Raw genomic sequence first — 13,552 nt, 5'->3', positions numbered from 1 at the left:
CTCCTTTGCACACAGTTTTCATGATGTTGCTTAAAAACCTCCATGTGTTTAATCTCTTTATACACAGTCTCACCCCTTTAAGAAATAAATATAAATAAAAGTTATGAATCATCCCAATAAATCTGAATTTTAGCAAGAACAGCAAAACTTCCCCACTTTGCTTTATTTATTATTGATTTTTTCCTAGATTTTGGGGATACCTGGCAATTCATTTGGTGCAGATCCACAGTGGGATTAATTCAAATTAAAACTTTGGGTCTATCTCTAAATTTGGGGGGTGAAGAGAAAAATAGATAAAAGTGGGAAGGCCTGGGAAAAAATAGAATGAATGTCAGAGAAAAATGTCATTTTTTCACATTGTATTTACAGATAAAAAATCAAAGTACACTTGGAATTCAAAGGACAGAGAAAATGCCATTTTATGGAAATTCTTAAAAGGAAACTCTTGTGGGTAAAAAATGTGCTTTTTTCCCCAATATATAATTGGGAAAGCCCAACCAGGTATTTTCAATTATATCTACACCAATATCTTGTTTTCACCTCTTCATTTATTACCCAGAAAGAAAATCTTAATTGAGGAAAATCCTTCTTGTGCCCTTTTCTCCTTCAAAGATTTTAATGGAAAATTTTAACCTTGTGTGGTTTTAAATTATGAGAAGAAAACTTATCCGGTTTTCCCTTTATCATGGAAAATGTTGGAGCATTGATAGGAAAATAATACACAAAATAGGAAAATTTAGTTTTTATAGAATTGAATGGATAGAAATCCTTTTGTAACCTAAACTGTGGCAGCCAAACCCCAGAAATTCAGCCCAGTTTGGGGCATTTGGAGAAAAAGGCAAAGCAGAAAATTCCTGTTTTCCATTGCCCACCAGGGGTAAAGCCAAACGAGGACTTTGCAAGGAAATTCTGAATTGGGACAGCAAACAGAGCGAGCAGGAATTCCCAGGAATAAACCTGGGGCTGCAATCAACCCCTATTCCCACATTTTGGTGCTGTTTTGGCACAGTCAGAGCCTGAAAGAATCAAGGATTAAAACCAGAACTAAAACCACAGGTTTAGATTTTAAGGCTGGAAGCAGAAACGTCTCAAAGCTGAAAACTGAGCAGGATAAAATGGGAGATTTTAATAAAAGCAGAGTCAAACCCCACCCAACATCCTCATCCTCATTAATCCTCATTTTCATCCTCCTGTCCATAAATTCCTTTTATTCCCGACTCCATGCAGGAGAAAAAGCACGAGGATGAAATATTTGGGAAAATTGCACTGACGCTGCAAAGAGAGGGCTGGAAAATCTGATTATTGCAGGGATTTCAGCCTGAACCCCCCAGAACAGAGCAACCCAAACCAGCTCCTCTGCCAGGGAGTCTCCCATTGTCACCACATTTGGGATAAAATGTCCCATTTCTGGCTGATCCCAGCCCGTTCCCCCAGTGAACAATTCCCTGTGAGTGCACACAAACATGGAATTATCCCCCCTCAGGTCTGGATTTTTAGATAAATAAAAATAAATATAAAGAAATAAAAATAAATATAAAGAAATAAAAATAAATATAAAGAAATAAATATAAATAAGAGTAAAAATATAAATAAATGTAAATAAATATAAATAAATATAAATAAATATAAATAGATATAAATAAATATAAATAAATATCACTTTTCAGGCCCTCCCACACCATTCACTGTGCAGTCACTCTTGTTCCCCTCAGGATCTGCTCCAGCCTTTCCCATTTCCCTTGGGGCTTTCCCAAATGAGCTCTCACCCTTTATTCATCCCTAAACATTTTGGGATTTTGGGGATTTTTTGGGATTTGAGCATCCTGTTGGACTCCTGAGGGCAGTCAGGAATATTCAGGGATCTCCCTGATTTCTTCTTTTACCTCAGGAATAATCTGGAATCCCCCCCTGTGGCAGGGACACTCCTTTGGCTGCGGTGAGAATTCCCTGGCAGGTCCATGACTCCCAGCCATTATAAATCCATTTTACAGCCCTCAAACGCTCCCATCCTGCATTCCCAGCCTGATTCCCGCCTGGAGAGCTCCTGTTGGATCCCCACGTTCCCTCTGCTCCCCCAGGACCTGACTTTGCACCTTAAATCCCAAATTTTCACATTCCTGCCTGGGTTTTTTGAGGGCTGCAACTTTTCCTCCTCACAAATTAATCCCGAAATCAGGAGAAATCCAATTTTTCTTTTTTATTTTTCCCCACGCCAGGACTCCTTTGGCAATGATCCATTGGCCGTCGCCTTTCCCAGCAGGAAAACAATTCCTGCTGCCAAAACTGCCCAGGCTGTGCTGAGGCCGTGACTCAGAATGGGAAGAGCAAATCCCGGGATTTTCTCATCCCTGCAGCCTCCCGAGAGTCACCAGGGCCAGGCAGGGCCCTGAGAAATTCCATTTTCCAGAGGAATTTGGGAAGGAATCCCGCAGCACTTTGGGAAGGTGTTTTCCTCTGCCCCGGGCTGAAATTCACTCCAAGACCTTTGAAAATTCCAGGAGATTTCAGATTTTTCCTGAGGTAAAATTAAAAAAAACCCAACAGACCAGGAGGGGAAAACATTTCCCTGGGGACGTTTTCAACCCTTGGATGATTCCTGGTGATGGAAACGCTGCCACCCTCACTGACCTGGGACAGCTCATCTGGTGCTTCCCAATTCTGTTTATTTATCTTAAAATAGCAAATACTTATCTTAAAATATCAGACATTTATCTTAAAACATTAGATATTTATCTAAAAATATCAGATATTTACCTTAAAACATCAGATATTTATCTTCAAATGTCAAATTTTGGGTTTTGGGTTACGCTCAGCTGATCCACCATTGTCCATCTTCCCTCAAATCATGGAATCTTTAATTTTTTTTTTCTAGAAGCCTTCCTAGAATTTCTTTTATAAATGCAAAATAAAATATCTCATCACAGAAACAGCACCACTGCATTGCTGCCAACCCAAACATTTGGCACTTTTGGAAAGTCCAGGTGAATAATTGTAAATACCCCAGCACTTACTTTGGTAGAGTTTTCAAGTGGTTTTCTCTTAACTCCAAAATCCGCAATTTGACAAGTCTGGAAATGGGAGAGAAAATAATTAATACGTTCAAAGAATCCATCAGAACCTTTAATTTAAATTTAAATCAGAATTTAAAATTATTTATTTTAAATTTAGGAAGTTTGTTTTATGGAAAATAATCCATTAAAAATAATTTAATTTTTATTAAAATAATTTAAAATAAAATAAAAAATAAAATAAAATAATTATAATTTTAAAATTATTAAATAATTTAATTTTAATTTTAGTTTAAATCAGAATTTAAAATTATTTATTTTAAATTTAAGAAGTCTGTTTTATGGAAAATAATCCATTAAAATTTTAATTTTTAAAAAAATAATTTAAAATAAAAAAATTAAAATAATTATAATTTAAAAATTATTAAATAATTTAAATTTAATTTTAATTTTAACCAAGATTTAAATTTATTTATTTTAAATTAAAGAAGTCTGTTTCATGCAAATAATCCCATGCCCAGTTCTTGAGTGGCTGGGTCTGGCACAAAAATCAGAGCCAAATAATTCCCTGTCGTGTCTGCCCTGTCTGAATCCCCGGGAAAGCTCTGGCACCTGTCAGGCTTCCCCAGCAATTCCAAATTCCTTTGATTCCTCACTCCGGCAAGGCAAACTCAGGAGAAGGGGCAAAGTTTGGGAGAAACAAAAAGGACCCAGCAAGGAGCCAAGAGGAAAGTTTGTAAACGCAGGGCCCCAAAGGGATCGGACAGGGGGAAATAACAACAATAATAATCCAGCAGGACTTGGCCACATTTTGCCATTTTGTTTGGAGAGCTGAGCTGATTTTCCCATATATAATAAATAAGCAAATAACACAACTAATAAAAATTGAAATTGAAATTGAAATTGAAATTGAAATTGAAATTGAAATTGAAATTGAAATTGAAATTGAAATTGAAATTGAAATTGAAATTGAAATTGAAATTGAAATTGAAATTGAAATTGAAAATAAAAATAAAAATAAAAAAAAAATTAAATTAAAATTAAAAAAATAAAGAAACAAAATTTAAAAAATTAAAAATAAAAATTAAAAAAATAAATAAATAATTAAATAAAATAAAGAATAAAACATTTCACCCAGGTGGCTGCAGGGACCAGCCTAAAACTGGGCTTGGGTGAGCTCTGTGACAACACCAAAGCTTTGCTCTGCTGATCTTTTTTCTGCTGAGCTCCTTGCCCAGGGGAACAATCCAGAAATCCCAACAATTCCCGGTGGAATGAAGTCCCCATTTGTGCCAGGGCTGTGCAGGGTCAGCTCCTGCCCCTCCTGTGGGAACTGGGATAACTCTGATCCCCCCTGCCCTGTCCTTGTCTGACAGCTCTGCCCCGGCTCTGCCTGCGTTGATTTTCACCCTCGCTCTGCTGCCTTCGGGCTCCCCTCTCTCCTTTGGGCTCCCCTCTCTCCTTTGGGCTCCCCTCTCTCCTTTGGGCTCCCCTCTCTCCTTCTGCTTTCCACATTTCAGCTCTGCCTCTCCCACCCCTCTGTGCCCCTCTGTGCCCCTCTGTGCCCCTGCCCGCAGCTCCTCACCCTGTGCCCGTCTGCCAGGCAGGGACCTGGGCAGAGCTGCTGAAAAGGAAAACTCCCTCCAGAGAAAAACTCCCTGAACAGAAAAACTCCCTGAACAGAAAAACTCCCTGAACAGAAAAACTCCCTGAACAGAAAAACCCCCTGAAGAGAAAACCCTGCTGAACAGAAAAACTCCCTGAACAGAAAAACTCCCTGAACAGAAAAACTCCCTGAACAGAAAAACTCCCTGAAGAGAAAAACTCCCGGAACAGAAAAACTCCCTGAAGAGAAAAACCCCCTGAAGAGAAAACCCTGCTGAAAAGAAAACCCTTCTTAAGAGAAAACCTTGCTGAAGAGAAAGCTGCAGCCCCTGCCCCAGAGCTGGGGCAGGGCAGGAAGGACGAGAATCTCCGAGCTCTGCTCGTCCTCACTGTTATAAACACTGAGTATAAAGTTGGCCTTTATTAATTGCAATATTAATCGCAAATAAAATCACAAATATTAAAATGAGTGCTGTATGTATAATGCTAGAAAAACTTCACTGTAAAATGCTTTTTGTGGCTAACTCAGAGAATGGGAAGTATAACCAGGAAATTCTTCACTTTCTTGGGTTATCCTATCTAGATGGAGACACCAGACACCAGAACCCCAAAGGAGGAATTTATTGCCTCTCTGTTATCAGGGCCTGCAGGACAGAGCCACGAGGAGAAATAAACCCAGAAAAACCCCTCTAAACTCAAAGGAGAGTTTGAAAAGTGCACGGAGGGCTATGAACATGCACCAGGCTGGTGCATTTAAGGAAGCGTTTCTGGGAGGGTGAAGTGTGCTCTCGGCTGAATGCCAAGCCCCCAGCTGTAAAACTTTCTTTTATTCTGTCTCCTAATTGCCTTTTAATTAAACTTTTTACATTTTACCAAGGAAGTGAAGCTCGTTTTTCACATCACCTTTCCCCAGACTGCCCAGCTCCATCCCTCACCACCACACCCCTGCTGGCAGCTCCCTCTCCCAACCACTGCTGAAAACTCCAGAAGCCCAAATCTCCATTTTTTGTTTGGATTTTCAAGCTCTGAGCTGGTACCTCGGAGCCTGGGCCGGGTTCAGGAATGTGCTGTGGTGACTCATTCTTACCTTCCAAAGTTAGCTGGAAGAAACTCCAAAAAGGCATCATTTAGATAGAGCTGGGTCAAATTTAGAAGTTGTGTGAAGCCATCTGGCAGCCTAAAAAAACAGAGCAAACCTTAATGCTCACCCCGAGTTGCCATGGAGATAATAACAATGTATATTTAGAAGCAGAAAGGTGACTTTCTCTCTCACCTTCTTCTTCTACCCAAACTCTCCTGAAGAACTCACTTTTAATGGACATTTTTGCCCATTCCCATCTTCTCTGCATTGCTACAGACAGGAAATGCAAAGGCCTGGCACATTCAGGGACAGCAGCCTTTCCTTTCCTTTCCTTTCCTTTCCTTTCCTTTCCTTTCCTTTCCTTTCCTTTCCTTTCCTTTCCTTTCCTTTCCTTTCCTTTCCTTTCCTTTCCTTTCCTTTCCTTTCCTTTCCTTTCCTTTCCTTTCCTTTCCTTTCCTTTCCTTTCCTTTCCTTTCCTTTCCTTTCCTTTCCTTTCCTTTCCTTTCCTTTCCTTTCCTTTCCTTTCCTTTCCTTTCCTTTCCTTTCCTTCTCCTTCTCCTTCTCCTTCTCCTTCTCCTTCTCCTTCTCCTTCTCCTTCTCCTTCTCCTTCTCCTTCTCCTTCTCCTTCTCCTTCTCCTTCTCCTTCTCCTTCTCCTTCTCCTTCTCCTTCTCCTTCTCCTTCTCCTTCTCCTTCTCCTTCTCCTTCTCCTTCTCCTTCTCCTTCTCCTTCTCCTTCTCCTTCTCCTTCTCCTTCTCCTTCTCCTTCTCCTTCTCCTTCTCCTTCTCCTTCTCCTTCTCCTTCTCCTTCTCCTTCTCCTTCTCCTTCTCCTTCTCCTTCTCCTTCTCCTTCTCCTTCTCCTTCTCCTTCTCCTTCTCCTTCTCCTTCTCCTTCTCCTTCTCCTTCTCCTTCTCCTTCTCCTTCTCCTTCTCCTTCTCCTTCTCCTTCTCCTTCTCCTTCTCCTTCTCCTTCTCTTCCTTTCCTCTCAATATTTTCCCTTTTTCTCTTTCTCCTCTTTCTCTCTCATTCTTCCTCCCTCTCCCTCTTCCTTTCTTTCCATATTTTTTAAACTGAAATATCAACATTTCGCCCTCTCTGCCCTGCACTCCACCGTGTAAATCCTGGATTTACAACACATCTTTTGTTGCTATTTTTGCAGGATTTTGGGAGGAATAAGGAACAAGGGCTGGCAAGGTGAAGCCTCCCCCCTGTGTTCAGAGACTGCCCAGCCTGCCAGGCACTGCCAGAGCTCCCGGATAAACCCACCCTGGTGTAAATCAATTAGAAAGGGATTCAGATTAACCCTGCAGAAGGTCTGGACACGAAGCCCTGGACTCTGAGCACCCTTGGAATGAGCAGAACGAGCTCCTGGTACTCACTTGGACACGGGATTGACGCTGGCTTCGATTATCGTTAAACACTTACAACACTTGATGTTTTCTGGGAAATCTTGGATTCCTAAAAGAAAAAAACACAACATGGAAAGGCTATTAGATAGACAAAAATATTTATTAAATACAGAAAAATATTATCTACACAAAAACTGTCCAGCCTGCTTTGTTCATAAATGCTTCACTGGGATTTTCAGCTCAGAGTTCAGCTTGAGCAGGAAGGAAACAGTTTGGAATTATCACCCAAAAGGTGATGCTCAAGCCCTAAATAAATACATAAAAATACAAAATCATAACTCTTCTGCTGATGCTTGGTTTATATAATGCTCTGGAATTAACAGTGACATAATTTGTGCTGAGATTTGTGCCTCCATCCCTTCCCAAACTGCTTTTCTCCCACAGGATCCTCAGAGTCTCCTCCCCTGACAGGAAATTCCCCAACATTTCCAGGAATTTTTTAAAAACAAAGACCCTCGAGCTCAGACAGCAAAGGTTTTTAGGCCCATCAATACAAAAACGCAGAACTGGGAATGCACAGCACCAAACCAGTCCGGATAAATCTTGGGAATTGTTTAAATCACGGGAATTGTTTAAACCCCTCCACACAAGAGCCCAGCGAGCTCTAGACCCCATTGGAAGTGGAATGTTCCTCAGTGCATGGAAAACCAGCCTCACATTCCTATTCCAGCTGGGCAGAAGCCCCCAGAGCACAGGATGCTACAGAAAACTCTGATTTTTATGGAAAAACCAGAGCAGGAATTCCACGGATCCTCCCCCAAAGCGCCGGGCGGGAAACCCGAGGCTGAGCACGAATTCCTGCATCACGAGGGGTGAAAGCTCCGTCCCAGCTCCCGATTTTTGGGGCTCTGGGGGTTCTCTCACCGTTCTTGCTGATGTCGAGCTCGCGGAGGTTGACCAGGCTGGCGATGGAGGTGGGCAGGCTGGACAGGTCGTTGTCGGGGATGCTCAGCTTCCGCAGCGCCTGGCAGTTGAACAGTTGCTGTTCCGGGGGTTTCATGGGAAAAATAATAAAAAAAAATCCATTTGGGCTCGTTATTGACACACCAAACAGCACAAACCCCCTTTGCCCCAGCGGGATTCAGTCCTCCCCGTGGGTTTTTTGGGAAGGCGTTCCCACCTTTGGCAGGGGTGACACAAATGGGTCACACGTGGCAGGAGTGTCCAAAGGCAGCCCAAACCTGCCAGGTCACTGCTATCAGTAATTGTGATTTTGATATCATTGCATATCACTCGTATTTATTGATGTGTTTCATATTCCACATAAAAATTCCCAAATTCTTGTGCCTCCTGATAAATGAAAATATTTGATTTCATAACTGAATTTCATGGCGGATTTTAAAATACCGTGGCTGCATTCAGAGTATTATTAATAAACAATTACTATATTATTATACTATAAATAAATAAATACAGAGTATTATTAATTAAATAATAAATAAATAACTGCAATATTAATAAATAATTATCCTCAGGATCCAAAAATGCTTTGGCATCATCCAAAGGATGCTTTCTTGAAATCCCTGCCCAAAAGCCAGGACTCAATTCCAATTCTTCCACCAAATCCCAATTTTATAGAAGTGGGTTCCCAGTTTCCACCAGGAATTCCCTTGGGAGCCGAGGAGGGCTCAGAGCTCATTCTGACCCCACCTGGACACACCCAAGGCCTTGGAAGTGCTGGAGGGAGAAGCCCAATTAAAAATCTTCCCCCTGGAATGATTTTATGAAGTGCTGTTGCACCAGAAGGAACGTGAGCCATGGAATGTGGGAATGAGGTCCCAAAATTGCATTTTTTTCACCCACTGGATGTTTAACAGGTATTTTTTCCCAGTTTCCAGAGCTCCCTGGCCATCAGGATTTTCTTGGAGTCATCATTCCTCCATCCATGCACGACTTTAATTCCTCTCAGACCAAATCCAAGTGATGCTACCGAGCTCTGAGTTATAAAATCAGGGTTTTGTTCTGCACCTCTGGGGAGAATTCCATCCCACTCATGTTTTTCTGGATGCTGATTCCAATGACTCCACTCTCATCCAGATCAATTTTCCCTTTATTAGTCATCAATTCATTTGACTCATACAAAGAAAGGATTTTTTGCAGCAGGAGAATAAAGGCAAAGGCAAAGAGAACAAGAAGACTTGGCTGCGTTTAGCCAAAAAAAGAGAGTAAGAAGTAAAAAACCATCTTGTAAGACCTTAAAAAACCAGAGGAATACAAGAAATGAAGAACTAAAAATCAGCAGGAAAAGAACCAGCATTATGATACCTAAAATGGAAAGTATAAATAAAAATAAAATCAGGCAGAACGAGTTTAAAGCAACAGTTCAAGGTAAAATAATTTCCTGGGTTCTGGAGCATCACGTGAACCTAAAGCAGAGCTGGACTTAACTGAGGTGTTTCCCCAGTAAATAATAAAACATGATCAAGAGTTTTGATTCAAAAGAATTTTCTAATATCAGGGGCACAGAGCATTTGGCAAGAACCAGAAAATGACCCAAAATTTCCTCTGGAAGGAATTCTTTGAAATCACATTTACAGAGGGAGGAGAGAATGGTAGAATTTAATGTGAGAGAATGGTAGAATTTCATGTATAACACAGAAGTTCATGTGAAGTAATACAGTGCCAGTTTCATGGGGAAAAAGGTATTTTCTCTCCTGAAATATTAATTCAGCGATGAAAAAAACCCCTTGAACTCTGCTGCAAAAACACCTCGAGCAGAAAATTTGATAAAGGAATTATTTCAGCTGTTGAATTCCTGGTAACAATTAATAAAGGCTTAAGACACAAACTGATGAGTGCTATTAACACTGCCATTAATCTCCTCTTCCACATGGCCAAGATTATGTTAAACTCGATTTACTCTAAATGAAAATTATCACCTTCATCCCAGTTTCAGCATTTTGGACCCCTTCCCTTTGGGCCTCTTTTTTTCCCACACAGAATTCTGGCATCTTGCTCTGATATATTTGTTTTCCATCAAGCCCAAGTCTGGAACACTGCGATAACTCCAAGAGGTCCAACCCAAATAGCCCAAAAATCCCTCCCTAAATGAGACACTTCCAATATTCCTCAGGAGCAGAAGGAAAAGAAAGGGAATTTATCATCATAACCTATTGTTATTGTTGTTATTATTATTATTATTATTATTATTAGGAGGAGGAGAAGGAGAAGGAGAAGGAGAAGGAGAAGGAGAAGGAGAAGGAGAAGGAGAAGGAGAAGGAGAAGGAGAAGGAGAAGGAGAAGGAGAAGGAGAAGGAGAAGGAGAAGGAGAAGGAGAAGGAGAAGGAGAAGGAGAAGGAGAAGGAGAAGGAGAAGGAGAAGGAGAAGGAGAAGGAGAAGGAGAAGGAGAAGGAGAAGGAGAAGGAGAAGGAGAAGGAGAAGGAGAAGGAGAAGGAGAAGGAGAAGGAGAAGGAGAAGGAGAAGGAGAAGGATTTTTAAATCAATTTTTAATTTGCTGTTTGCAGGACCTCAGGGCATCCTGAGCAGGTTTTCCCCAGGATCCATTTGGGATCTCTGGGGATAGAACCCAGCTGGTTCTGTGCTGTCTCCAGGAGAGCTCAGGCAGCTCTCCACAGCATTTTTCCATGAAAATAAAGGGATTTTGTCTGCCCTGCCCCACCATCTGTGCAGAATTCCTCCACGGAGTGAAGCTCTCAAGCAATGAACCATCACATCCCAGCAAAGCAACTCCGTGGCATGGGAAAAGGCCATTTTGTACTTTCGTAAATGGAATTTTTACAAAGTCTCTCTGCAGCACAAATGGGAAATTTGCTGTGAGGTGATGGAGACTGCAGCAATGTTTAATTAAAGATTTGTAAGCAGCTTTCACTATTGTGGAGAAAAATTCCATTAAGGCCTGGATCCCATCCCTTCACGCTTCATTATGGAGCCAGCACCTGCCATTAATTGCTTTTTCCACCTTTCCTTCTTTTGTTTCCAGATCAGGAACTTTTAATTCCTCATAGCAAACACTGATCAGCAGGAGAATGGAGTGGAAGGTTCCAGAAGAGGAGTTCTACACGGGAAGGATGGCTTGGATCATCTCAGGGGATGGTTGGCATTCCCAGGAATGTCCCACGGGGACAAAGGGCTGATCCTGGCACAGGGGACAGCCCTGGCATTCCCAGGAATGTCCCACGGGGACAAAGGGCTGATCCTGGAGGAGAGCTTGCTTTGAAAAGCAGGGATAGAGAGGATCAAAGGCAGCAGTGACTCCTGGCCCAGGTACTGGATCCCACAGGAATTTCTGGTGGAAAATCTCCGTTTCCTTTGGAGAATTGTTTTTCCCAGTTTCAGGCTCCGTGCTGCCCCATTCCTGTGCTGTGAAGAAGGAGCAGGAATCTCTACTGCTCCCAATCCAGCCCAGATCCCAGGGAATATCCCTGCAGTCCCTACTGCTCCCAATCCAGCCCAAATCCCAGGGAATATCCCTGGAGTCCCTACTGCTCCCAATCCCAGGGAACACCCCTGCAGTCCCTACTGCTCCCAATCCCAGGGAACATCCCTGCAGTCCCTACTGCTCCCAATCCCAGGGAACATCCCTGCAGTCCCTACTGCTCCCAATCCCAAGGAACAGCCCTGCAGTCCCTACTGCTCCCAGTCCAGCCCCAGTCCCAAGGAACAGCCCTGCAGTCCCTACTGCTCCCAGTCCAGCCCCAATCCCAAGGAATATCCCTGGAGTCCCATCCAGCCCAAATCCCAAGGAACACCCCTGCACTCCCCTCCCCTCCTCTCCGGCATTCCCAGAGCCCGGCACACATTCCAGGTTTTCCCCGGTGCCCCAGCAGGCCATGGATTACCTTGGGCAGCTCCTCAATCTGGTTGGCGTCGAGGTAAAGCTCCTCCAGGGTCCGCTCGAAGTTGAAGACCTCCTTTGGCACCTGCTGCAGGCCGCAGTGGGAATAGTCCAGCACGGACACGATCTCCTCCTCGCCGCGGAAGCAGCGGCACGGCACCAGGCGCCCGATCAGCTTCCTTTTGCTTGTCATCTCCAGGCAGCATACTGGGGGACAGAGGGGAGAACCGGCTGCTGGCACCGGCAGAGCTCCGGGGAACCTCCTGGGATGTTGGGAACACCTGGGAATGTTCTTGGGAATTCCCCTCCGGATTGGCGCTCGTTAAAAGATGCTTTTCCCGAGGGGTGCCCGGAGCGTGCACTGTGCAGCGCCTGTGGGAAAGCACGTTCTGGAGGGAAAAGGTGGGATTGGAGTGGGGGGAGAAATCCTGGACCCTGCAGCCTTTCCCCGCTCTGGGATGGAAGGGAGCACAGCAGCCACAAGCCTGGCTTTGATGGGAAAATGAGCCGGGGGAAGCCACAAACCCAAACACATCCATGGAAGCACAGAGCCAAGGCCGGTCCCTGGCCCGGGGACTCAGGGATCCATGGCAAGATGTTCTTATTTCAGAGATCTAAACCTGTCAGCTGTGGTCATGCACCAAAACAAAGCCTGTGCAAAGCAGGAGAGTGAAAGCAGGGCTGTGGTCACTGCAGGGACTGCAGGAGAGGCAGTCAGGGTGCTGAGTGATCAGTGGGACTGCCCGTGAGAAAGCCACCCAAACAGGAGAGATAATCAGAGCAGGATTCCGAATGATCAGTGGGACTGCCCGTGAGGAAGCCACCCAAATCTCCAACAACTCCTACGGATGAGCACCGAGAAATCCACGATTGTCTGGATGAGCTGGGCTGTTACTGAGTGAATGAACCGGGCTGAATCAGAGTGGGGCTCATTCCCGTGGGAGGTGGGCATTATCCCTGGATCCCCCACCCAGCAGAGCTCCCACGGCCGCTCCCTCGGGCTCCTGCAGCAGCCCAGGAGAGCAGGGGTGGCATCCTTGGCTCCAGAGCAATCCCAAACCATCCCTGTCCCCCCTGTGCCACCACGCTCTGCTGGGAGCTCCGAGAGGGGATTTAACAAAATCCCTTCCTTCTCCTGCGCTAAAAGACGGGTCCAGGAAGTTTTCCCAGACTTCTCCCACCTCAGTCCCAGCGATGCAGACCCTCCCTCACTCAGTGGCTTACACAGTGCCCTTCTCCTTGTCACTGGAACAAAACCACCTTGGGATGGAGGCAACGCTCCAAAAGCAGATTTGGAACACATCAATCCATCCCTAAATCCATCCTGGACACCTTCAGGAGTTAATTCAACGCTTTGGGTACCCCAGGCTGTCCTGAAACGCATCTACCACAAAGGCAAGGAGGGCTCAGCCTCCAACTCCCATTTCCCAAATCACTTCCAAGGTTTTGAGTTATATTTAGGAAAAAAAATGCACTAAATTAGTCCAAACAAAGCAAAATAAGGCTGGAATGGAAGGACCTGGGCTACGATTGGAGGAAGCAGAATTCACGCCCTGTGGGCTCATGGTAATTAAACCTTTTAATAATTTCAGCATTATTAATTCCTACCCTGGACTAATTCCAGCTTTGGTAATTACACTTTCCTGCCCTGCATTT

General features: G+C 43.8%; 1 protein-coding gene across 1 annotated transcript in view; it reads right to left on the bottom strand.

Moving 5' to 3' along the window:
- Window positions 1–12,089, bottom strand: part of LRRC7 (leucine rich repeat containing 7) — a 56,990-nt gene extending 44,901 nt beyond the window's left edge. The window contains exons 1-5 of the mRNA XM_063406864.1: window positions 11,901–12,089; window positions 7,966–8,083; window positions 7,072–7,150; window positions 5,701–5,790; window positions 3,012–3,068 (exon numbers count right to left, since the gene is read on the bottom strand). Of these exons, the coding sequence (XP_063262934.1) occupies window positions 3,012–3,068; window positions 5,701–5,790; window positions 7,072–7,150; window positions 7,966–8,083; window positions 11,901–12,089 (533 nt within the window). The remainder of the gene's footprint in view (window positions 1–3,011; window positions 3,069–5,700; window positions 5,791–7,071; window positions 7,151–7,965; window positions 8,084–11,900) is intronic.
- Window positions 12,090–13,552: the final 1,463 nt, after the last annotated feature.

The sequence above is a fragment of the Prinia subflava genome, chromosome 10 (genome assembly GCF_021018805.1).
Source record: "Prinia subflava isolate CZ2003 ecotype Zambia chromosome 10, Cam_Psub_1.2, whole genome shotgun sequence".
NCBI lineage: Eukaryota > Metazoa > Chordata > Aves > Passeriformes > Cisticolidae > Prinia > Prinia subflava.
The sequence above is the reverse complement of the archived record's forward strand: the minus strand, read 5'-3'. Positions and strand labels throughout refer to the sequence as shown.